Source organism: Hyperolius riggenbachi, chromosome 1 (genome assembly GCF_040937935.1).
Source record: "Hyperolius riggenbachi isolate aHypRig1 chromosome 1, aHypRig1.pri, whole genome shotgun sequence".
NCBI classification, from domain to species: domain Eukaryota; kingdom Metazoa; phylum Chordata; class Amphibia; order Anura; family Hyperoliidae; genus Hyperolius; species Hyperolius riggenbachi.
This window is the reverse complement of record NC_090646.1, coordinates 521,510,315-521,536,954: the sequence shown is the minus strand read 5'-3', so window position 1 is coordinate 521,536,954 and position 26,640 is coordinate 521,510,315. Positions and strand designations below refer to the sequence as shown.

Here is a 26,640-nt window from a genome sequence, read left to right as displayed (position 1 = left end):
GCCTGTACTGCGCCTGCGCAAGTGTCGCTGTCAATCAACGCCACGTGAACCGGAACATACTGCGCAGACGCAGAACTACCTCCAGGTCGTCCTGACGTCATTGCCGGGGACCGGGAGGCAGCGGCGGAGCTGCGGCGAGGGACATGCTGGGAGATTGGGGCTGGACGAAGCCCCGAATAAGTAGCACTTATTTTCATTAAAAAAGCCTTATAACTCCTTTAAGAACACATTCGGGTTAAAGGAATACTTAAGGCAAAAAAAAAAGACATTTACTCACCTGGGGCATCCCTCAGCCCCCCGAAGCTGGATGGTGCCCTCGCAGCCCCGCTCCGATCGTCCTGTCCCCGCCGGCGGCTACTTCTGGTTCGGCGACAGCCGCCGACAGGCTGGGAACGCGGCTGATTTTCCGCGTTCCCAGCCGCTGCTATCACCCTCTATGCTGCTATAGCGTATATATAGACGCTATAGCAGCATAGAGGGTGATAGCAGCGGCTGGGAACGCGGAAAATCAGCCGCGTTCCCAGCCTGTCGGCGGCTGTCGCCGAACCGGAAGTAGCCGCCGGCGGGGACAGGACAATCAGAGCGGGGCTGCGAGGGCACCATCCAGCTTCGGGGGGCTGAGGGATGCCCCAGGTGAGTAAATGTCTTTTTTTTTTTTTTGCCTTAAGTATTCCTTTAAGAACGAGCCTACAGTCCCTATCTCATTCATTAACCGGGGACTACCTGTAGTTAATGAACAATTTCAAAAGTGAATGTATTGTTAATATGTATGTTAGCTAATCTCCATAAAGGACAACTGAAGTGAGCGGGATTTGGAGGCTGCCATATTTATTTCCTTATAAGCAATACCAGTTGCATAGCAATCCTGCTGATTCTCTGCTTCTGATACCTTTAGCCATAAACCCTGAACAAGCATTTAGCAGATCAGATTTTGATTTGACATGACTAGATTAGCTACATGCTTGTTTCTGGTGTTGTTCAGACACTATTGCCGCCCAAATAGATCAGCATGGCTGCCAGACTACTGGTATTGTTTAAGAAGAAATCGAGTGTCCACCAGCCTCAGGGATAAATATCTGTGGATAGCGGGGAGTCCTAGTGGGACAAAAGGTCCATCAAGCCTTTCCTTCAACGGTCCAAACAATACACAAAATTCTCATGCAGGACTCGACCCTCCAAGGATATGTATCCAGCTTCTTTTTATTGCATTTAATTTGCGGTGATACAACATATACAAACCTGCACAATGTTTCAGTGGAGTAAGCACTTGCCAAAGGGCATTGTTTAGACTCCACATCCCTCTCACTTCAGTGGTCCTTTAACCTTTTGGTTTCCCTGTATTCCCTCTCATGTTAAATGATCCTTCCATATGGTAAGAGGTATCCTTTTTTTACCTGAAGTTGGAGAGGAACTTTCAAAAATGTCAGCTAAGTAGTTGAGTCTGTGCTCCATTAAGGGGCTATTTAAAATCAGGTTCACAAAACTCATAAGAAAGGATGTACTGGGAAAAGGATACTAAAAATATGTGCAAATTATTCAGGCCAAAGTCTGAAAATGGAGATAAACATGGAATATTTATATTTTTTTCTCATGTCTTTGTGAAGTGTAGTACGGTATAGCCTGAGAAGTCCATAAGAAGACCTCTGGCAGTTAGAATGAAATGTATGTTGAAGCTCACAACAGGATCAGTAGGTGGTTCAGACTTATGCTAGGTACACACCATACAATTTTCTGGCAGATTTACCTACCAGATCGGTTTCCAACATGTTCGATCGTTTTTCCGATCCATTTTTCGATCATTTTTTTCCAAATGATTTTCATAGAAGTGAATGTAAATTGATCAGAAAAACGATCAAAAAATAATTTGTAAAATCGATCAGAAAAACGAAAATTGATCGAAATTCAGATCAGACATGTTGGAAAAGTCTATCTGGCCGGTAAATCTGCCAGAAAATTGTATGGTGTGTACCTAACATAAGGCCTAATGGAGCCAGTCTGCCCAAGAACCAGTGGCAAGCGCTGGAACCTGAAGCTGCAGGATAAGGTGACTACAGCACACATTCCTGTGGAGATGAGTGCAATCCTCATCATATTTGCCAAGGCCCAAAACCCCCTGCCGCCGCCACCACCACCGCTTTTGGTAAACAATGAGTTTAAATGGTGACTTTCTGTTCAGTTGAGAAAAAACAGAAAACCTGCAATAAACTATTGCTACATATAACTGTACGGTTAGATCAGATAAATAACCCTCCGGTGGCTGCACACACCACCTCAATTACAAAACAAAACCTTTTAGATTATAAGCAGCAAGTTGCCTTCCCCATTACTGTTCTGTGCAAATGGTACAGTGCTATTATTTAGCCAGTTAGATAAAATGCGTTAGAACTCTTTGTATGTTGATATTTTAATAATGTATTTTTAGGTAAAAGCTTATACGATAGCCACATTTGCATGTCATGCTTAAAGCGGACCCAAACCAAACATTTTTTTTAATTCAAAATATTTAGTTGCACCACTCTGACACATACAAAGATAAATAAACACTACTTCAAGCCTATGAGCATTTTAGTGCATGCTTTTCACCCTTCTTTTTCCATAACTAGGGTTATACAGGTGGTAGCCATTAGCAATTCCTCCTTTGCTGGACACCACCTACTCCACCAGTTTGCCAGATTCTGTCCCGGCAATATGAAAGGAAGGGAGGGGTTCCTGCAATCAATGTAAAATATTTTATATTTGTCATCATGCAGCTAAAAAAAGGCTTTTATTTATTATTGTAGTTTAGAAAATAGATTTTATTTCTGAAATCGTGTATTTTTAATTTTGGTCCACTTTAAAGGTGCAGCACAACATTCGATCTCGGGTTGATTTTAGATAAAATGGGACCCAAGGCAAAAATTAATGTGAGCTCCCTTACATTCTCATATTGTACTGGCTTTAAACTTGTGCTTTCTGCACTGTAATGTGGACCCCTAAGGTGCTTGATGCCCTGTGTCAATCTACCTTGTAACGTTCAAGCCAGTATATTTCAGTTTGTGCTTGCTTTATCGTAAAGATACTGCATAAAGATATATTGCCAGAGATCATATGTTCAGCACATGTAAGTGGGCAAAACGTATGGAACACAGAATGACAGAGGAGTTGGCCAATTTGTGCTTCAGTAGTAATAAAAATCTAACTAGACCATCCAACTTATCCATCTGTTCTAAACACTCAATCATGTAAGTAGGAAGGTCAGTTTGCATTCAAATACTTTTCAATCATTGGAGATAGATATTTTGTTTTCTACAATAGGGAGCTGTCAATTACATAATTCCGTTCAGCAAGTTAAAACTCAAATATTGTAATGTATGCAGCTCCCTTGCAAGAAGTTGTGTACCCTGGAGGAAAGTTCATTATAAAATTACTTGCCCCATTGCAGCAAGTGTTGTACACTGCAGGAGAGTTCATTATAAAATAGCTTCCTCTTCGTAAACATGACTGTGAATATGCAATGGAAACCCCCTCATTTAGTGTTTCCTTTTTCTGCTTTCACAGCACACCACAACTGCTTCAGTCACTGCAATGAATGGGGACACTATTCAACCTGAAAGTTCCTCCGTCCCTCAGGGCTGGAATGAGTTCTGTGAGCTTCACGCCATCTCCACAGCGAGGGAGTTGGCAAAGCAATATTGGTTGTTCGCCAATCAGAACCCACACCATGACATCCTTGCTGCAGAGAACTTCTCCTTGCAGTTCACAGATCTTTTCCAACAGTATTTCAGAAACGAGGTGAGGGACAGCTCGGGTATGGACCAGTACAGATTTTTTCCTTTCAGCCGAGTAAAAGATTACAGAGAGACAGGTAGTAGGACATCAGAGGAGTCTCCCAGTACGGTTGCAGCTAAGGTGGAGGTTGACTTGACGCCTCGCCATGAAAACACAGAACAGACAGCTAGTGACACAGTTGTCCATAATGTGCCAAAAAGTTGGAGTACAGAGGAGCTCCGGAGTAACCTCAATCCCCCTCCTCCAAGACCATTTATTCGATTCTCCTTCACTCAGATCCGAAGGAGTCTTCGGAACATATTCCGCAGGAGACCTGCAGAGCCAAATCCTCCAGAAAACAGGGAAGTGGACACAGATACATCCGACTCGCCTTCCTGGCCCGGCTTACAGAGGATTTTACCATGGACTTTAACTAGGGAGCCAGTGGTTGAAATCCGAAAGGAAGGACATTTGAACTACAGTATGGTAGATGAAGCAAGTATGGACAGTGGTACTCTATGGCAGAGATGTCGATTAGTTTTACGAAAAGCAAGCCCTTCAGACAATGAGGAGTACCTTATGGAGTTGTTTGATCCACCCAAGGTAAGTCATTCTTTTCATCATATTTATGCTATTTGGTATGTGTGTGTGTGTTGGTGTGTGTGTGTGTGTGTTTATTTTATTATTATTCATTTTGTTCTGTAACTGAATTTTATAGTGCTACATGTCTCTTTATCATGATATGATGAATTGGCTGCTGTGCTGCAGCAGATGCTTTCTGATGAACCGCAGGCCATACTTATCTTTTAAAGTCAAGACTTGCTCAGAAAGTCACCTTGGTTTGTTCTTTTGTGACAGCTTAGTAGATATAAAGCCATCTACTAAATGTAATCAAGAAGATTGACCGTACTGGCTTGTGTATAACAATTAAAAATCAATTCATAACAAAAGATAAGTAATTTTTTTATTATTTGTTGTCCATTAAAATACGCCTCATGTTTGTTTGCCTGTGTAAAATAATTACAAAAACCTTTGCAACAAAAGAAGAGTTTTCCAGTGATTGTTATTGCATTTTATATACACCCGTCCCTGCACAAACAATAAGAAAGCAGCAGCAGCTTCTGTAGCCTGTATGCCAATGTTAGATTTCCTGGGATGAATACAGTGTTCCAGAGGCTGTTGCTCTAAACCAGAAGTGCCCATTTCAGAACTGGAAGTGTGCATAGTCAGTATGCGTTGGCACTTTACATATGATGCCTTTGCAATATTAAGACTTATGTAGTGACCGGCTGAAGCCAAGGCCACATTCTTCAGATCCATTGTGCATAATAAACATTGGTAGTGGGACAGTTTGCTTACAGTATGTCCAGTGTCACATTACACATGTAGAGAGTTGTGCTTTCAGGACATTCAATGTCCTGTAAAATTGAATAATCTGGCCACAGATTTAAGTTATAGAGAACTTGATGGAACTTTATTTTATCTTAAATGAGCCGGTCATTATTTTCATTGTGTATTAGGACCATAATTGAAAGCAAACCTGTCAAAGTTTGCATGATAATAAAAGTTGCTAGGCTGTTTGTTATACTATACCTTCACAACACAGGCTGTTCTCACTAATGTGACTTTGTTGAGACCTAGTGAGGCCCAATAATTGACTGGACTCCCTAGTTCAGAAGTCACTCCACGCGTGACACCTCCTCTTGCATTTCCTCTACCTGCCCTTACCATGCCTTTCTTTGCTGGCCATGCACCACCCAGCACCTAGTAAAATGATTGCCTGGCCTCTTCACTAAATACTGAGATCAGACAAGTGAGTACATGGGGAGTGAGAGAGGAATCATGGCTGAGCCATGACAGGGCTCAATAGAGTTCAGTCTTTGAGAGCAATCAGAGCAGATGAGGTAGTAAAGCTGTATACTATGATTCTTATTGAAAGTGAACGTCGCAGTGACTTATACCATTCATTTAAGTAAAATATGTTGTACTTTGATTATATCTGCTGGTTCAGTTTCATTTGGCTTGATGGTATATTTGGCTGTATGACCTACTTGAACTAGTGGAAAAAAATGACCAAGTTTGTCCAAAAGTCATGTAATCTAAAAGTAAACTTTACTCTCATATATACTGATATACATATAGTATGTACAATTTACTGTACTACTAAAGATAAGGGAACGTTTTGATTTCAGTTGAAGCATAAAAACAATACCTTCTATGGATTGTACATAAGTGTGTGTGTGTGTGTATGTGTTTTATTTTAGTTTCTGTGGATTAAAAAGACACTTGGGGAGATCCTTTATTTAATAGAGAGACTGTAGAAGAAGCTCCAAAGCAAAGGACATGAAGAGGGAATAATTCATATAGCCGTGCTAATCGCAAACCTGAAGTCAAATTTTCTCGTCTATTCAGTGGATGGCACTGAATAGCACGCAGAAATTGCCTCTAGCGAACTTTAATTGTCCCTGCAAAAACTTTTGCACTCAAACTTCAAGGTGCTGAGGATGTCATCAAGTTGCATCTTCCTTAATGTTGAGAACTGGTATTTAAACCTAGGGATAGGGAGTATAAAGTAAAGATGTCTATAATGGGAGTAGATTACTTACTAGCAACAAACATTGATGATGAAACTGAGGGTACCATCCAGACTTGAATGCCCTAAAACATTTCCATTTGGGCCAATTCTTTTGTTTATGGGTTTGGTAAAACCTCAGGATGGGTCTCTGGATCTCTCAGGTGGTAGTTTAGTCAAGTGTCTGCTGTGGATGCCTTCTTGTTCGCAAAGTTTGTGTATTCTTAAGGGAAACCAGAGCCAGCAACAACTAAAGATTCGATACTTATCCGGGTCTTCCTCCAGCCCCATAAGCTTGTCTGAGTCCCTCCCTGTCCTTCCACAGTCTGCCATGCAGCCGCAATCAGCCCTGGTGACCGGTTCAGTTGCGCCAGTCGGGGACTTCAGCGCATGCGTGGGACGCAACTGAGCCAGTTACCGGTACTGATTGCGGCTGAACAACAGACTGCAGTAAGGCGACGAAGGACTCAGACGTGCTTATGGGGCTGGAGGAAGCCCCGGGTAAGTATTGACTCTTTAGTTATTGCTGTCTCTGATGAACTTTAAATGCCCAGTAGTTTCCTGTAGTAAGATTAGTGTATTGTATTTCAAAAACCATTAAGGTTTTAACCTTAGGAGCAGAACGCTCCCAACGCAGTGCGGAGGTGCGTGCTCCTCAGGGCTGTGGAGTCTGAGTTGGATGATTTTTGTACCGACTCCACAGCCCTGGTGCTCCCCCATCGCGCTCTCGCGGCTACACTGTGCCAACTGGCTGAAGCTAACGGGAGGATTTTGAAGGATCCAGGAGGTGGAGGAAGCCCCAGGTATGTATACATGTTTTCTTTGCAATCATCTCTGGTACACTTTAAATACCGTACTCTTGAGTGTGAAGAACAACCCATATGCAGTTTTGTTTGTGCAAATATTAGTACTTACATAAAATGTTGATCAGTGTTAGACTATGATTAGTTTTCTCTTAATAGACTGTGATTTTTAAAGGGTGAAGAGTGGATCTAGTTGGCCTCTAGCATTTCTGACTACAGGTGGCCATACACTTAAAGATGGCCATCAGATTTGACCATCAGATAGATCCCTATCTGATCAAAATCCACTGACTGTACACAGATTTTTTGATTTAATCATGAAAGCCATTGGAAATTCCCCCTGCCCCTACCCCCTGGCCATGCAGAGTATTGGCAAAGGAGCATATGCTCACCTGTCCGCCAGTGCACTCCTCCTGTGTCCTCTGTCCATTGTCACTGAGGCACCTGTATCCCGTGACCCGGTACACGCACATTATGTGACCACATACATGCCATCAGAGCACAGGACACAGACACCCTCCGGCAGCGATAGAGAGAGGACACAGGCTGAGCACCCCAGTGGAAAGGGGAGAGTGTGCTGGGGAGGCCTGGAGGAATGTGTTGTGGGGGTGGGTCCATCGGTTGTCCTGAAAAAGAGCACCGTGCTCCTCACCATCTGAGCAAGATCTTACCAGCCTGCAAGATCAATAGTTTTGATCAGTTTGGTCTGGAAATCAATCAAAATTATGATTAGACAGCCAGGTTGCTTTATCGATCTCTGGCAGATTTGATCATTGTGATCGAATCTGCTAGGAAAATTGAGACAGTGTATAGGCACCTTGAGTCTACTTTTAATGCTTTGAGAAGCACTGTGCAAACTTATGGGTTTGCTATGGACAACAGAGTTCTTGTACGCATTCTTAAGGGGCCCATACACTCAGCCGATTAGAAATTGTTTGAATGCAAATCAATTGCCCGATCGATTTGCGGCCGACATCAATCGATTTTAATCGATCTGACATGCTGGAAAATCTAGGTCGATCTGATGAGATTGCTTATCAATTTGCATTGGACCTAATGGAAATCTGATAGCAAAAAATGCCATCAGATCGATTTTCAATAGATTTCATACTGAAATCTATTGGAAATCTGTTCCTAGTAAAAAAAATGTTGCTAAACACATCAGATAGATCAGAAAATCTACCTGCTGCTAATCTAATGAGTGTATGGCCACCTTTGGTGACGTTTTCTTTATCCCTGAATGTCGTCAGTATTTGTATAAGGCAAGTTGTTATTTTCTCTATTACTGGTCCTGTAACCTTTCAGATAACTGTGTGCTAACCAGTTATGAAAACACACTTAATAAATGCAGCGGTTTGTATGGAAATTCTGTGCCTGAGTAAGTTTTATGATGGTTTGCCCTAGTTTTGCATGGGCCTCTTACTTCTGCATCACACCGACAGTCATACAGGCAGACAGGTAATGCTGTTTATTTTGGCAAACTCAAGAGTTGACAGTTGGGGCAGGTGCTTGACTTAGGAATCCCTGTTTCATCATGTTAATACTCATGGTTTTCTGTTTCTATAGATATTAAGAGTATGTATAGTACATTTATTTGGTTAAGGGAGAGTGACAGAATCTACTTAATGAGCTGAAATTGTTCATTTCTGAAAACAGATGAGTAATCCAAACTGTTACTCACTGATTTTCAGTGATCCCACCAGCTGGTATGTAAGAGTGAATTACTTGGGAAGTCAAACTGTAGCATATGTAATCTTAAATGAAATTGCTGTCTAATGGGAATGAACTTGGTGAAAAAAAGTCATGCAGGGTTTCTGGATTCACAAACCTCTGAATGCACAGATTGAAATCAGAGTTTTAAAAACACTTATGGTGGCCATACATGGTACAATTTTTTTCATACAATCTTACCATTTCTATGTAATATTAAGTAACTGCCTAAATTTATCCTTTCAGTATATTCACTTAATTTACTCTTATACTACATAGAAATGGTAAGATTGTATAAAAAAAATTGTACCATGTATGGCCACCATTAGACATTACACTCCTGGGCAGATTCCTGGTCAGTCATTCAGGCAGTTAATCAATGTGACTGTGCAAGAGGCATACAATCTAAAGGGTGGGTTTAGAGACAAAAGGTGCTGTTGAGAGGGCGACCAACAGAATGTATTATGATACTGGCGCTGGTGGGCCATGGGGTGTTTGTAAACTATCCTTGAGTTATCATTTAGTGATGATCTAGCAATGGGTAGAACTAGAACTGCGCCTGGTTAGCAAATGATTGTCATGTCTGCTACCAGAGAGTAGAGATGGCCCGAACCTCCGATTTTAGGTTCGCGAACCGGGTTCATGAATCTCCGCAAAAGTTTGCGAACTTGCGAACTTTTGCGAACAGCAATAGACTTCAATGGGGAGGCGAACTTTGAAAACTAGAAACATTTATGCTGGCCACAAAAGTGATGGAAAAGATGTTTCAAGGGGTCTAACATCTGAGTTTTTTCATGGATGAGTGGGATAGACACCAAAAGTCCCGGGGAAAAATCTGGATTTGATGCACAGAAGGGTTCTAAGGGCAGAAAGCACATTGCATGCTAAATTGGAGGCCTAAAGTGCTTTAAAACATCTTGCATGTGTATACATCAATCAGGGAGTGTAATTAGAGTACTGCTTCACACTGACACACCAAACTCGCTGTGTAACGCACCGCAAACAGCTGTTTGTCATGTGACGGTCGTGCTGGACTGGTGCGCACCATCGCGAGAGTGCAGGCGTTAACGGTTTTCAAGCCCATATGGTCGCCAGGCTGAGGTAGCTCAATAAAAGAACAGTGATTGTCCAGCTGATCGAATGGTCTGTCCACAATGAAGCAACGACCTTATTATCTTGGGTGTGCCCCCCCCCCCTAGACACTCATATAGCCGGTGGTCATTGCTTCATTGTGATACGCAAGCCACTTCACCGCGGCAAGGTAATGATCACGAAGGGGAATTGACACATGCACATGCCTTTTGTGTTGTTGTTGCAGCTGCAGTGCAGCCAGAAAAATTAGGCAGGCATGTACACGCACCAGAAAAAATATTATAGCGGCCGCTGCCAGCAGCGGCCTTAAAAATTCAGGAATCCGCCTGGAGTCCTGGACCCTTTTGGTGGTGGCGGAGAAGGCAGTCAAGCGGCCTGCAGGCAGAGATGCTGTGTGGGGACTGACTTAGTCATGGGGCAGGCAGTCACACGGCGTGCAGGCAGAGATGCTGTGTGTAAGGGACTGAATTAGTCTTCAGGCGGGCAGTAGCCCTCCGGGATCCATGCCTCATTCATTTTGATAAAGGTGAGGTACTGAACACTTTTGTGACTTAGGCGACTTCTCCTCTCAGTGACAATGCCTCCAGCTGCACTGAAGGTCCTTTCTGACAGGATGTTTGAGGCAGGGCAAGACAGAACTTGGATGGCAAATAGGGACAGCTCTGGCCACAGGTCAAGCCTGCGTACCCAGTAGTCCAAGGGTTCATTGCTGCTCACAGTGTCTACATCCACACTTAAGGCCAGGTAGTCTGCTACCTGCCGGTCGAGGCGTTGGTGGAGGGTGGATCCGGAAGCGCTAAGGCGAAGCGTTGGACTAAAGAATGTCTGCATGTCCAACATCATGAGATCGCTGGAGCATCCTGTCCTTGCATGCATGGACATAGGAGGAGGAGGATTACTGGCAGTGTCACCTTTATTGCGTTGTGCTTTGACATCACCCTTAAACGCATTGTAAAGCATAGTTGCCAGCTTGTTCTGCAAGTTCTGCATCCTTTCTGCCTTCTGGTGATTTGGAAACATCTCGGCCACTTTGTGCCTATACCGAGAGTCTAGTAGCGTGGCCACCCAGTACAGCTCATTCCCCTTGAGTTTTTTTATACGGGGGTCCCTCAACAGGCTGGACAGCATGAAAGACGCCATCTGCACAAAGTTGGATGCAGACGTACTATCCATCTCCTCTTGCTCTTCCTCAATGATGTCAACTAAGTTCTCCTCCTTCCCCCAGCCACGAACAATACCACAGGAAAGTTGAGCAGCACAAGCCCCCTGCGACACCTGCTGCGGTTGTTCTTCCGCCTCATCCTCCTCCTCCAAAACACCTTCCTCATCATCTGACTCCTCTTCCCTAAACGACTCTTCCTGCTCCTCCTCTTCCCCCCCCCTCTGTGCTGCCGCAGGTGTTGAGGAATCATCTGCTTCTGCTTAGAATTGATCCCACAACTCTTCCTCCCATTCCTGTTCCTGTTCACGCTCCTCCACAGCTTGATCCACCACTCTACACACGGCCAGAACATCCCTATCTCCTGAGACTGTGTCCTTTGACTGTAGTTGTAGAGATACTGTTTCACGGCTTTCTCCTGTTGTAGCAGGCGGTCGAACACCAGGAGGGTCGAATTCCAGCGAGTCGGGCTATCACAAATCAAGCGTCTCACCGGCAAGTTGTTTCTCCGCTGAATATCGGCAAAGCATGCCATGGCCGTGTAAGACCGCCTGAAATGCCCACACACCTTCCTGGACTGCTTTAGGACATCCTGTAAGCCTGGGTACTTGGACACAAATCTCTGAATTCTGAGATTGAGCATGTGCCATGCAGGGTACATGTGTCAACTTTCCCAAATTCAAAGCCGAAATAAGATTGCTGCCGGTGTCACACACCACGTTGCCGTTCTCCAGTTGGTGCGGGGTCAGCCACTGATCCACCTGTTTGTTCAGAGCAGCCAGGAGAGCTGCTCCAGTGTGACTCTCTGCTTTGAGGCAAGACATGTCTAATATAGCGTGATACCATCGTACCTGGCATGCAGCATAGGCCCTGGGGAGCTAGAGCTGTGTAGCTGGATAGGAGATCGCAGCACCAGTAGAGTTGAACTGCCACTCAGCCAAGGAGGAGGAGGATAACGACAGCAAAGAGGATGTAGCAGGAGGAGAGGAGGTGGCAGGAGGCCTGCCTGCAAGCGGTGGAGGTGTCACAAGTTGGTCCACTGCACAGCCACGTACTCCCTGCTTGTCATCAATCACCAGGTTGACCCAATAGGCTGTGTAAGTAATGTACCTGCCCTGACCGTGCTTGGCAGACCAGGCATCCATGGTTGGTCAGATGGACCCTTAACCCAACGCTGTGTGCCAGAGATGACACCACTTGCCTCTCAACTTCATGGTACAGTTTGGGTATCTCCTTTTTAGAGAAATAATTGCAGCCTGGTATCTTCCACTGCGGTGTCCCAATGGCCACAAATTTTTGGAAGGCCTTAGAGTCCACCAGCTGGTATGGTAACAGCTGGCAAGCTAACAGTTCCGCCAAGATAGCTGTCAGACGCCGGGCAAGGGGGTGACTGGCAGAAATTGGCTTCTTCCGCTCAAAGATTTCCCTCCTGGACTCCTGACTGCTGCTGTGGGCAGAGGAGCAGGATACGCTCAAGGTGAGAGGCGGAGTGGAGGAAGGTGGCTGTGATTGTGAAGGTGCAAGGGAGAAAGCGGCTGAAGATGCTGCCCCTGAAGGAGGAAGAAGAGAAGGAGGGTGGTTTTTCTTTTGTGTGCTGCTTTTCCTCTGGTGCTCTTCCCATTGCAGTTTGTGCCTTTTCTGCATGTGCCTTCGTAAGGCAGTTGTCCCTACGTGGGTGTTGGCCTTTCCACGGCTCAATTTTTGGAGGCAGAGAGAACAGATGGCATTGCTCTGATCTAAGGCAGACACACTAAAAAGTTTCAGCTGAGCCCCCCTGCGGTGATGGCACTATGGTGGCATCAGCAGCTGGCTTTCCATAGGTGGCGATACATGGCGCCGGAGACTGCCACCAGCTGTTTCTGACGAGCCCCCCCTGCTTCTTTCAGGAACTTAATAGCAGCGAGGCCGCGGGGGGAGCAACATGAGAGGGGAACCCGGATTAGGAAGCGGCAGCGGCTGGGGGGGGGGGGGGGGCGGTCCACCGTCCACCAGTAAAAAAAGACTCGCAAACAAACAGATCCCCCAACTTTTGACCCCCTTTTTAGGGGTCAAAAATTCGGCTTGTATGCGAGTATATACGGTATACTAGTCTAAAATCATTTAAAAATAAGTTCATAGCCGTCCTATTAATCATACCAACTGTGAGTGACAATATTTTAATTGTGAACAAGATTTCTATGGCGCTATAAACAAAATAAAGCAAATTACAATGTAACTGAACACAACCGTAATAATATTTCTATTTATGAGGACCAACAGAGTGATATCCCAGGAAAGCCCTTACATAAGTGTCCATTACAAGTAATAGTACATGCTGCAGTGAAAAATAAAGTTTATCAAAGACCATTCAGGGTGCACGACCACCCTCCACAATATATATGTACACATGTTTTTTTAAATGTCCTTTAAAGATCACAGGTTACAGAGGAAGTTGCAGCATCCGCTCCCATTTTCTGCAGAAATGTGCACAATTCAAAAATATTGTTGTCATAAAAATTCCCTGACCACTTCTGCATTGTCAAGTTTTACTTCCCTAGCAGAACATTGCATTGTGCATATAAAATGAAATTGATACATTTTATTGCTGTATTTAATCTATATAATAGTTCCAAAAGTAAGAGCAAGGTATTTTCATTTGTATGTGCACATACACACACGCACACGTTAGAATATTGTGCAAAAGTCCATTTATTTCAGTAATTCATCCTAAGGGGAAACTACTATATGAAATAGACACATTTTATGCAAAGCAAGATCTTTCACACCTTTATTTGTTATAATTTTTATTATAACGGCTTGCAGATGATGAAAACCCCCATAATCTCAGGCCATTAGATTATTGTGAAAATGTTCAATATTCGTGGCTCAAAGTGTCAAACTCGAATCTGCTAATTCATCCAAAACCCCTGCAAAGCATCCCCATTTAATATATAAAGGTGTCCATACACGGTACAATATTTTCATTTTTTTTCAATTAGATAATTTTGTTTGATTATTCCGTTAGGTTGACTATAAAGATTTTTCCAACATGTCTGATCAGATTTTTATTGAAAAAACAGGATAATCATTTGTTTTTCTTGGCCGAAAAAAAAAATTCTTTCAAACATTCATTCGATTCGATCATTTTGGTCGAATACAAACTGGAAAATAAATTTTTTTTTGTTTTTTTTTTTTTGTTTTGTACCATGTATGGGCACCATTAGTTTCATATTTCAAGTTGAATTACTGAAATAATGGACTTTTGCATAATATTCTAATTCAGCGCTGTCCAACTTCACGGGCATGGAGGGCCATTTTTTTTTTTCAGACCCCATGGTGGAGGGCCGAAGGTTCTTGCTAAAGCCACAACCTCCCCCCCCCCCCCCCCAGGAAAAAAATGCAATTAAAGGACAATTAGATTGGCAGCACTTTCCACAAAATGCAATTTAAGATTTTGGTGAAGCTGCGTGGCGCACACGGCGCGCCAAAAACCATGGGGGTTCCGTTGCGAGTAGAGCTGCACCGAAAAATGGGTGTGGCCATGGACCAGAATGTGGGTGTGGCCACGGGTGGAGACAAATTTACATGAACTTAGCAATGTGGGACATTTGATTAGGACAGTGGTGGCGAACCTTTTGGAGGCCGAGTGCCCAAACTGCAACCCAAAAGTCACTTATCTATCGCAAAGTGGCAACAGCAATTTAAACTACATACAAACATTTTAACTCATACATGAACATTATGGAAAATCCAAGTTGAAAATAAACTCTGAAGATAAACAATTTCATCCATCCTACTCCTGAAAAATGTATTTATTTTTTTTTTAGAACCTCCCAGTTTTATTTTCCGTTTTAAAAAGCTAAAAAAGGTTTAATGCTATTGTCTCATGATGATGATTCAGCTTTTCCATAGTCTCGCAGTTCGCAATCATGAGGCCCCCAACAAGACAAATTCAGCAATCATGAGGCCCCCAACAAGGCACATTCAGCAATCATGAGGCCCCCAACAAGACAAATTCAGCAATCATGAGGCCCCCAACAAGACAAATTCAGCAATCGTGATGCCCCCAACAAATCATGAGGCCCCCAACAAGACAAATTCAGCAATCATGAGGCCCCCAACACGACAAATTCAGCAGTCATGATGCACATAAATAAAGAGCATTTCACATAAATTGGCAGAATGCCCCTTTAATATGGTAGACACCTCTCACCTAGCTTCTGTATTCTCCTCTACTGGCTGCTGTGCCTGGCTGGCCCGGCAATAGTGTTTTTGGCCAGATTGGTGATGATGTGTGGGCTGAAAGGCCTTGCGGTGCTGCTGTGGCCGGGCTGGCGGTGATGCTGTGGTGTGGCCGGATGAGGTAGTAACAGGTGCCCCCCCCAGTTAGATAGTGACAGGTGCCCTCCAAGTTAGATAGTGACAGGTGCCCCCCCCAGTTAGAGAGTGACAGGTGCCCCCCCAGTTAGATAGTGACAGGTGCCCCCCCCAGTTAGAGAGTGACAGGTGCCCCCCCAGTTAGAGAGTGACAGGTGCCCCCCAAGTTAGAGAGTGACAGGTGCCCCCCAGTTAGAGAGTGACAGGTGTCCGCGTTACCTCATTGCAGCGCTGCCCGCCAATGCATTCTCCTCTGTCCCCGCTGGGCTAGCGCTGCCTCACAGCTCAGACCTCACAGATGGCGGCGACTGAAACAAGCAGAGCGTGCGCATAACACCCGCGCGGCAGAACGTCACATACGGAAGTGACTGATTTCACTTCCGCACTCTGTCTGCCTCAGTCGTCGCGATCTGTGAGGTCTGAGCTGTGCGGCAGCGGGGACACAGGAGAGGCCTCACGAGGGAGCAGGCATGGCGCCCATAGCGCACGCCATGCCTGCATCTCGGGGAGAGGAGCGGGCCGCAACAGGAGGCCTGGCGGGCCGGATGCGGCCCCGCGGGCCGCCAGTTGGACAGCGCTGTTCTAATTGTTCAGGTTTCACCTTTATCGTTAGTTGGGTCCATAAATATTTGGTCGGAGACAATTTTTTTCTAATTTTGGTTCTGTAAATTACCCCAATTAATTTAAAATGAAACAGATGCATTTAAAGTGCAGACTTTTAACACAATCCCTTCATTTCAGGCGCTCAAAAAATTTTAAAAAGTAAATAACTGGAAATCAAATGTTCATTTCTAATACTTAGTTGAAATTCCTTTGCTGGCAATGACAGCCTGAAGTCTTGAACTCATGGATATCACCAGATGCTGGGTTTCCTCCTTTTTAATGCTCTGCCGGGCCTTTACTGCAGCAGCTTTCAGTTGCTGTTTGTGGGCCGTTCTTTCTGAAGTTTAGTCTTCAGCAAGTGAAATGCATGCTCATTTAGGTTAAGATCAGGTGACTGACTTGGCCATTCAATAATTTTCCACTTCTTTGCTTAAAACAACTTCTGGGTTGCTTTGGCTGTGTGCTTTGGGTCTTTGTCCATCTGTATCATGAAACACCACCCTATCAATTTAACTGCATTTAGCTGGATTTGAGCAGACAGTATGTTTCTGATCACCTCCGAATGTGTTCAGCTGCTTTCTGTCCTGTGTCACATCTTCAATAAACACTAGTGTCCCAGTTGCACTGGCAGCCACGCACACCCAAGCAATCACACTGCCTCCACCGTGTTTTACAGATTAGGTATGCTTTGGATAAATAGCTGTTCCATGCCTCCTCCACTTTTTTTCTTACCATCATTCTGGTAGAGGCTGATTGTTTCATCTGTCCAAAAAAATGTTTTTCCAAAACGTTGCTTTTTTTTTTTTTTTTTTTTTTAGCTAGGTCCAATCTAGCCTTTCTATTCCAGAGGCTTATGAGTGACTTGCATCTTGCAGTGCACCCTCTGTATTTACTTTCATGAAGTCTTCTTTCTGTTGTAGACTTGGATATCAATACACCTACTTACTGGAGGATGTTGTTAACTTGGTTGGCTGTTAAGGGGTTTATCTTTACCATGGAAATTATTCTGAAATCATGCACCACTGTTATCTTCTATGGACCTCCAGGTCTTTTTGCGTTGCTGAGTTCACCGGTTGCTTGCTTTCTTTTTTAGGATGTACCAAACTGTAAATTTTTCCACTCTGTTTTCTCAGCTTAAAGTATAGCTCCTATCCAGGGCTGTGGAGTCGGTACAAAAATCATCTGACTCCTCAGTTTATGAAATCACCAACTCCGACTCCAGGTACCCAAAATTACTCAGACTTCTTGACTCTGACTCCACAGCTCTGCTTCTATCATCTGCCTGTATGGATAGCTCCTTTGACAGCAAGTTTGTCCATGGCAAAATCCTCCACGTGCAAGCACCACAACTCAAATCAACTCAACTCCAGGCCTTTTATCTGCTTAATTGAGAATGACCTAACGATGGACTTGCCCACACCTGCCCATGAAATGGCCTTTGAGTCAATTGTCCAATTACTTTTGAGCCCCTGAAATGAAGGGATTGTGTTAAGAAAACGAAGTGAAAAGTATATGGAAGCTGGCATATTTGTTTCCTTTTAAACAATACCAGTTGACTGGCAACATTGTTGATCTGTCTGGCTTCAGTAGTGTCTAAATAACACCAGAAACAAGCATGCAGCTAATCTTGTCAGATCTGACGATAATGTCAAACGCCTGATCTGTTGCATGCTTGTTCAGGGTCTATGGATACATGTATTAGAGGCAGAGGATCAGCAGGCTAGCCAGGTAAATGGTATTGCTTAAAAGGTAATAAATATGGCAGCCTCCATATACCTCTCAATTTAGTTGTCCTTTAAGGTGGCTATACACTGGGCGATGTGGCCAGCAGATGGATCCCTGTCCGAACATTATCTGATTAGAGAGAGTGTCTATCTGCTCGATTGCCTCCACACACTGCACACAGATTTTCAATCGATTAAGCATGAAATCTTAGAAAATCTGTGTGCCTGCCAGGTCCCAGTCCCCTCTGCAGTTCTCATCTGTCCACCGCGTGGACCGAGTCTCTGCTTCTCCACGCTGCTGCTCCTTTTCACTTGTGTCTCCAAACATCTGTGTAGTGTAATGCAGGGGACAGACACTAGTGGCGCTGTGTCCACAGACACAAGGGGTTCTTCTAGAGGCCCCTAGTGTCTATCCTCTGCATTACATCACACATGCGCTCGGGACAGGAAGTGAAGAAGACTGAGAAGCCCTAGAAATCGCTTGTTTTTGGTCAGTTGAGCAGGCCAAATACTGCACTGATTTCTCACCGATTTGATCAGACTGAACAAATCGGCAGTATGATGGGAGAACTTTGAGTGTGTGGCCTATTTTACATAGGGAATTTGAGAATATGCCATGAATGAAGTGTTTGGTTATTGTCTTTTAGCAGTTAGATTATGGAAGCAGAATGAAGCAAATGCAAACAAAAATGTGTATTCTAACAATTAAGCAGCTGGTACAGGAAGTGAATAAGGATAACATAGCAACTGTGTGTAAATAAAACTGTCAGTGCTTAGTCTATAAGTGGGACTCCTCATTATCTGATCTTTGATGCCTCCTCTCTACTGATGTGCCTGCAGGGCTGTGGAGTGAGTACAGAAATACTCTGACTCCTCAGTTTATGGTTCCACTGACTCCTAATTTGCATATTACATTCTTGTTTAATGGAAAGTATGTAACCGAAAAGTCATTACATCACTGCCAAAAGCTTAGGAATTTTAAAGCTATGTTAAGATTTCATCTTCTTTTGGGAACACAAAGCTCCTGGCCAGAATGCTGACACTGTACCTTGTCAGCCATCCCAGCTTGTCATTGCCAACGTGAATGCCCCAGCATTTTGTCTGTATATTAAGACTCACAGGAGCCTTGCATCAGCTGGGTTCCAGTGTGTAGCCCTGACAACTTGCTGAAAAAGGCCTCTACCGGTTCTATATCTGATATAGGGAGTGCAGCTATACTCCGGAACCCAGCTGATTCCAGTGAATCTTATTAAACAGTCAATGTGTTGGGGCATTCTAACTTTTTAAGCATTAGTGTATTTCTGTTTTCATGTACACCAGAGATGCACCTTAACTTAAGCTAGGCTATAGCTGTAGAGTAGCTGTTAAATCTAAATCAAAACTTGTCCTTGTAGAGGGTGCAGACAGGTACTGTTGATTGGGCCCTAGGCGATCTAACTTTTGGGTACATCTTATGGCAAGCACCCACCGGGCGATACTTGCTATGTTACCCGACATCGGACAACTTCGTTTATCAAAAGCATATTGAACTATATTTGCCCCTGCGGTGATCGCGTATTGTTAAGCAACTGACACGGGGGTTCGGATTGGGTAGATCGACGACTCCCGCACAAAGTAATGTGATTGCTTGAAGTCTCGTTGCACCCATCGTGTAACATTGCGCATACCTGCCAGCCGGGAAGATGGATCAGCCGAGCGCTCGTTGTTAGGGAGACTTCGCTGGATCTATCTCTCTGCATCACAAAGTGAGCACATAACGTCAGAGTGATGTGCAAATACTCTGCAGGAAAATGAGGGGATTCTTTCTCTATTACACATGCTTCATGCATGGTCTTAACCAGGTTTACAGATGATGTTCAACACCTCTGCGGTCAATTCTCAGTGGATTAACAGCTCTGTGGGGAGTGTATATGTATAGTACTACTGTGTAACTTAATTTGTAGTAACCAACCCCAAATGTAACAAATTAACTTCATGAACATAGGCAGTGCATACATTTGCATATAAGATTTGCATAAACCTGCATCAATACAGAATTATATAGGTCTCATTGACCGTCCCTAATAGTGACACAACTACACATCAGGTGTTATTGTTACAGCAAAAATGTTGTTTATAATATATAAAAGATTCCTGTGTACACATAAGATATACACTCCCCTAAAGGATTATTAGGAACACCATACTAATACAGTGTTTGACCCCCTTTCGCCTTCAGAACTGCCTTAATTCTATGTGGCATTGATTCAAAAAGGTGCTGAAAGCATTGTTTAGAAATGTTGGCCCATATTGATAGGATAGCATCTTGCAGTTGATGGAGATTTGTGGGATGCGCATCCAGGGCACGAAACACCTGTTCCATCACATCCCAAAGATGCTCTATTGGGTTGAGATCTGGTGACTGTGGGGACCATTTTAGTACAGTGAACTCATTGTCCTGTTCAAGAAACCAATTTGAAATGATTTGAGCTTTGTGACATGGTGCATTATCCTGCTGGAAGTAGCCATCAGAGAATGGGTACGTAGTGGTCATGAAGGGATGGACATGGTCCGAAGCAATGCTCAGGTAGCCCGTAAACTATGCCCAATTGGCACTAAGCGGCCTAAAGTGTGCCCAGAAAACATCCCCCACACCATTACTACACCACCACCACTAGTCTGCACAGTGGTAAAAAGGCATGATGGATCCATGTTCTCATTTTGTTTACGCCAAATTCTGACTATCGATACTCATCAGACCAGGCAACATTTTTCCAGTCTTCAACTGTCCAAATTTGGTGAGCTTGTGCAAATTGTAGCCTCTTTTTCCTATTTGTAGTGGAGATAAGTGGTACCCGGTGGGGTCTTCTGCTATTGTAGCCCATCCACCTCAAGGTTTTGCGTGTTATGGCCTCACAAATGCTTTGCTGCATACCTCGGTTGTAACGAGTGGTTATTTCTGTCAACATTGCTCTTCTGTCAGCTTGAATTAATCAGCCCATTCTCCTCTGACCTCTAGCATCAACAAGGCATTTTCGCCCACAGGACTGCCGCATACTGGATGTTTTTCCCTTTTCACACCATTCTTTGTCAACCCTAGAAATGGTTGTGCGTGAAAGTCCCAGTAACTGAGCAGATTGTCAAATGCTCAGACCGGCCCATCTGGCACCAACAACCATGCCACACTCAAAATTGCTTAACCACTTGAGGACCGCGGGCTTTACCCCCCCTTAAGGACCAGACCCTTTTTTTTCCATTCAGACCACTGCAGCTTTCACGGTTTATTGCTCGGTCATACAACCTACCACCTAAAGGAATTTTGGCTCCTTTTCTTGTCACTAATAAAGCTTTCTTTTTGGTGCTATTTGATTGCTGCTGCGATTTTTACTTTTTATTATATTCATCAAAAAAGACATGAATTTTGGCAAAAAAATTATTTTTTTAACTTTCTGTGCTGACATTTTTCAAATAAAGTAAAATTTCTGTATACATGCAGCACGAAAAATGTGGACAAACATGTTTTTGATTAAAAAAAAACCCCATTCAGCCTATATTTATTGGTTTGGGTAAAAGTTATAGCATTTACAAACTATGGTGCAAAAAGTGAATTTTCCCATTTTGTAGCATCTATGACTTTTCTGACCACCTGTCATGTTTCATGAGGGGCTAGAATTCCAGGATAGTATAAATACCCCCCAAATGACCCCATTTTGGAAAGCAGACATCCCAAAGTATTCATTGAGAGGCATAGTGAGTTCATAGAAGATATTATTTTTTGTCACAAGTTAGCGGAAAATGAGTTTGTGACAAGAGAAAAAAAAAAAGTTTCCATTTCTGCTAACTTGTGACAAAAAAAAAAAAAGAAATCTGCCACGGACTCACCATGCCCCTCTCTGAATACCTTGAAGTGTCTACTTTCCAAAATGGGGTCATTTGTGGGGTGTTTTTACTGTCCTGGCATTTTGGGGGGTGCTAATTTGTAAGCACCCCTGAAAAGCCTAAAGGTGCTCATTGGACTTTGGGCCCCTTAGCGCAGTTAGGCTGCAAAAAAGTGCCACACATGTGGTATTGCTGTACTCAGGAGAAGTAGTATAATGTGTTTTGGGGTGTTTTTTACACATACCCATGCTGGGTGGGAGAAATATCTCTGTAAATGACAATTGTTTGATTTTTTTTTTTTACACACAATTGTCCATTTACAGAGATATTTCTCCCACTCAGCATGGGTATGTGTAAAAATACACCCCAAAACACATTATACTACCTCTCCTGAGTACGGCGATACCACATGTGTGGCACTTTTTTGCACCCTAACTGTGCTAAGGGGCCCAAAGTCCAATGAGTACCTTTAGGATTTCACAGGTCATTTTTGTTTCAAGACTACTCCTCACGGTTTAGGGCCCCTAAAATGCCAGGGCAGTATAGGAACCCCACTAATGACCCCATTTTAGAAAGAAGACACCCCAAGGTATTCCGTTAGGAGTATGGTGAGTTCCTAGAAGATTTTATTTTTTGTCGCAAGTTAGCGGAAATTGATTTTAATTTGTTTTTTTTTCACAGTGTCATTTTCCGCTAACTTGTGACAAAAAATAAAATCTTCTATGAACTCACCATACTCCTAACTGAATACCTTGGGGTGTCTTCTTTCTAAAATGGGGTCATTAGTGGGGTTCCTAGTTAGTGAAGTTAGTGAAAAATGACACTTTGTGAAAAAAAAACAATAAAAATCAATTTCCGCTAACTTTTGACAAAAAATAAAATCTATGAACTCGTCATACACCTAACAGAATACCTTGGGTGTCTTTTTTCTAAAATGGGGTCACTTGTGGGGTTCCTATACCGCCCTGGCATTTTACGGGCCCAAAACTGTGAGTAGTCTGGAAACCAAATGTCTCAAAATGACTGTTCAGGGATATAAGCATCTGCAAATTTTGATGACAGGTGGTCTATGAGGGGGCGAATTTTGTGGAACCGGTCATAAGCAGGGTGGCCTTTTAGATGACAGGTTGTATTGGGCCTGATCTGATGGATAGGAGTGCTAGGGGGGTGACAGGAGGTGATTGATTGGTGTTTAGGGGGTGGTTAGAGGGGAAAATAGATGCAATCAATGCACTGGGGAGGTGATCGGAAGGGGGTCTGAGGGGGATCTGAGGGTTTGGCCGAGTGATCAGGAGCCCACACGGGGCAAATTAGGGCCTGATCTGATGGGTAGGTGTGCTAGGGGGGGACAGGAGGTGATTGATGGGTGTCTCAAGGTGTGATTAGAGGGGGGAATAGATGCAAGCAATGCACTGGCGAGGTGATCAGGGCTGGGGTCTGAGGGCGTTCTGAGGGTGTGGGCGGGTGATTGAGTGCCCTAGGGGCAGATAGGGGTCTAATCTGATGGGTAGCAGTGACAACAGGTAAATGATGGGTAATTAGTGGCTGTTTAGGGTAGGGAACAGATGTAAACAATGCATTTGGGAGGTGATCTGACGTCGGATCTGCGGGCGATCTATTGGTATGGGTGGGTGATCAGATTGCCCGCAAGGGGCAGGTTAGGGGCTGATTGATGGGTGGCAGTGACAGGGGGTGATTGATGGGTGATTGACAGGTGATCAGTGGGTTATTACAGGGAAGAACAGATGTAAATAATGCACTGGCGAATTGATAAGGGGGGGGTCTGAGGGCAATCTAAGCGTGTAGGCGGGTGATTGGGATTAGGGTCTGATCTGATAGGTAACAGTGACAGGTGGTGATAGGGGGTGATTGATGGGTAATTAGTGGGTGTTTAGGGTAGAGAACAGATGTAAACACTGCACTTGGGAGGTGATCTGACGTCGGATCTGCGGGCGATTATTGGTGTGGGTGGGTGATCAGATTGCCCGCAAGGGGCAGGTTAGGGTCTGATTGATAAATTGATTGCAAACAGTGGTCTGGGGGGAGGCGGGGGGGGGGGGGGTCTGAGGGGTGCTGTGGGCGATCAGGGCGCAGTGGGGGGAAATCAGTGTGCTTGGGTGCAGACTAGGGTGGCTGCAGCCTGCCCTGGTGGTCCCTCAGACACTGGGACCACCAGGGCAGGAGGCAGCCTGTATAATACACTTTGTATACATTACAAAGTGTATTATACACTTTGTATGCGGCGATCCGGGTGCTAGTAACCCGCCGGCGCTTCCGAACGGCCGGCGGGTTACAGTGCGAGGGGGCGGAGCCAGGCGCCGGTGGCTGATCGCATCACGAATGACGCGATCGCTCTGCCCATGCCCGTACAAGGACCGCCGCCAATTGTACATGCGGCGGTCCTTGCGGGATCCACTTGCCGGCCGCCTCTGTGCAGTGGGCGGTCGGCAAGTGGTTAAAGCGGTATAAAACCCTGACATAATATTCAATAAAAACATGTTTTCCTACTAATATACAGTGGAGGAAATAATTATTTGACCCCTCACTGATTTTGTAAGTTTGTCCAATGACAAAGAAATGAAAAGTCTCAGAACAGTATCATTTCAATGGTAGGTTTATTTTAACAGTGGCAGATAGCACATCAAAAGGAAAATCGAAAAAATAACCATAAATAAAAGATAGCAACTGATTTGCATTTCATTGAGTGAAATAAGTTTTTGAACCCCTACCAACCATTAAGAGTTCTGGCTCCCACAGAGTGGTTAGACACTTCTACTCAATTAGTCACCCTCATTAAGGACACCTGTCTTAACTAGTCACGTGTATAAAAGACACCTGTCCACAGAATCAATCAATCAAGCAGACTCCAAACTCTCCAACATGGGAAAGACCAAAGAGCTGTCCAAGGATGTCAGAGACAAAATTGTAGACCTGCACAAGGCTGGAATGGGCTACAAAACCATTAGCAAGAAGCTGGGAGAGAAGGTGACAACTGTTGGTGCGATTGTTTGAAAATGGAAGGAGCACAAAATGACCATCAATCGACCTTGCTCTGGGGCTCCACGCAAGATCTCACCTCGTGGGGTGTCAATGGTTCTGAGAAAGGTTAAAAAAATCATCCTAGAACTACACGGGAGGAGTTAGTGAATGACCTCAAATTAGCAGGGACCACAGTCACCAAGAAAACCATTGGAAACACATTACACCGCAATGGATTAAAATCCTGCAGGGCTCGCAAGGTCCCCCTGCTCAAGAAGGCACATGTGCAGGCCCGTCTGAAGTTTGCCAATGAACACCTGAATGATTCTGTGAGTGACTGGGAGAAGGTGCTGTGGTCTGATGAGACCAAAATAGAGCTCTTTGGCATTAACTCAACTCGCTTTGTTTGGAGGAAGAAAAATGCTGCCTATGACCGTCAAAACACCGTCCCCACCGTCAAGCATGGGGGTGGAAACATTTTGCTTTGGGAGTGTTTTTTCTGCTAAGGGCACAGGACAATTTAATGCATTAACGGGGAAATGGACGGAGCCATGTATCGTGAAATCCTGAACGACCACCTCCTTCCCTCTGCCAGGAAACTGAAAATGGGTCGTGGATGGGTGTTCCAGCACGACAATGACCCAAAACATACAGCAAAGGCAACAAAGGAGTGGCTCAAGAAGAAGCACATTAAGGTCATGGAGTGGCCTAGTCAGTCTCCGGACCTTAATCCAATAGAAAACCTATGGAGGGAGCTCAAGCTCAGAGTTGCACAGAGACAGCCTCGAAACCTTAGGGATTTAGAGATGATTTGCAAAGAGGAGTGGACCAACATTCCTCCTAAAATGTGTGCAAACTTGGTCATCAATTACAAGAAACGTTTGACCTCTGTGCTTGCAAACAAGGGTTTTTCCACTAAGTATTAAGTTTTTTATTGTTAGAGGGTTCAAAAACTTATTTCACTCAATGAAATGCAAATCAGTTGCTATCTTTTATTTAGGGTTATTTTTTCGATTTTTCCTTTAGATATGCTATCTGCCACTGTTAAAATAAACCTACCATTGAAATGATACTGTTCTGAGACTTTTCATTTCTTTGTCATTAGACAAACTTACAAAATCAGTGAGGGGTCAAATAATTATTTCCTCCACTGTATATGCCATACGGTTACCACATTTGCTTTTGTGCATAAGTATTATTATTCATTTAGAAATTATACGTTCCTAAAGTACACTTATTTTACTCTGAGAGCTGACTTTGCATTTTATTTATAACTGCTTTATTCATCCTCTAACTTAATCAGAAAGCATCAGAAAGCATTTATGCTTATCTGACTTTGTTCAGGGGACCCGGCAGTTTGAGAAAAGGCTTTGGTTACATTTGTCACTTGATACAATTAAACACAAGATACATTATGTAAAGTTCGGAAGAGGCCAGCTCTGCAGGCAGGGATGCTTCTAAAGCCTGTGTTAACCCTTTGAATGCAGTTCTAGTAAAAACAAATTCTGGTTGTATAGAATATGCTGTAAATCTAGAGCAAAGTAGAAATGCTGGGTTTCTTTCCGCTTTAAATCACCTTTCTTTCCCATTCTGACATTCGGTTTGGAGTTCAGGAGATTATCTTGACCAGGACCACGCCCCTAAATGCGTTGAAGCAACTGCCATGTGATTGGTTAATTAATTGCATTAATGAGAAATTGAACAGATGTTCCTAATAATCCTTTAGGTGATTGTACAGTCACAATCAGATATGTATATCTGACTTTAAAAATAGTGCTTTATTGCAGAAGCAAATAACTTGTTTTTGTTTGATTTAATATTTCATTTTTGTGGACTAAGCACTGCTATGTATATACAGTTTATGATGATTATTATCTGAGGAATTGTACATTTTATCATATTTTCTCTTCTAATGTTAACTGTAGTTAAGAGTCCGTGCATTTTTTCCAGGCACCCAACAATTACCGACTCCACAACCCTGTGTGCATGTGCAATTATCTGCTAAACAGAGACCAAATCAGGGCCTTCAAAAAGGCC

At 43.8% G+C, this 26,640-nt stretch overlaps 1 protein-coding gene across 3 annotated transcripts in view; it reads left to right on the top strand.

Annotated features, from left to right (window-relative positions):
* SH2B3 (SH2B adaptor protein 3) overlaps nt 1–26,640 on the top strand; it is a 182,943-nt gene that overhangs the window by 43,575 nt on the left and 112,728 nt on the right. For all 3 annotated transcript variants that reach the window (XM_068245613.1, XM_068245630.1, XM_068245621.1), the window contains exon 3: nt 3,538–4,350. In XM_068245613.1, coding sequence (XP_068101714.1) covers nt 3,565–4,350 — 786 coding nt within the window. In that variant the 5' untranslated portion in view covers nt 3,538–3,564. The remainder of the gene's footprint in view (nt 1–3,537; nt 4,351–26,640) is intronic.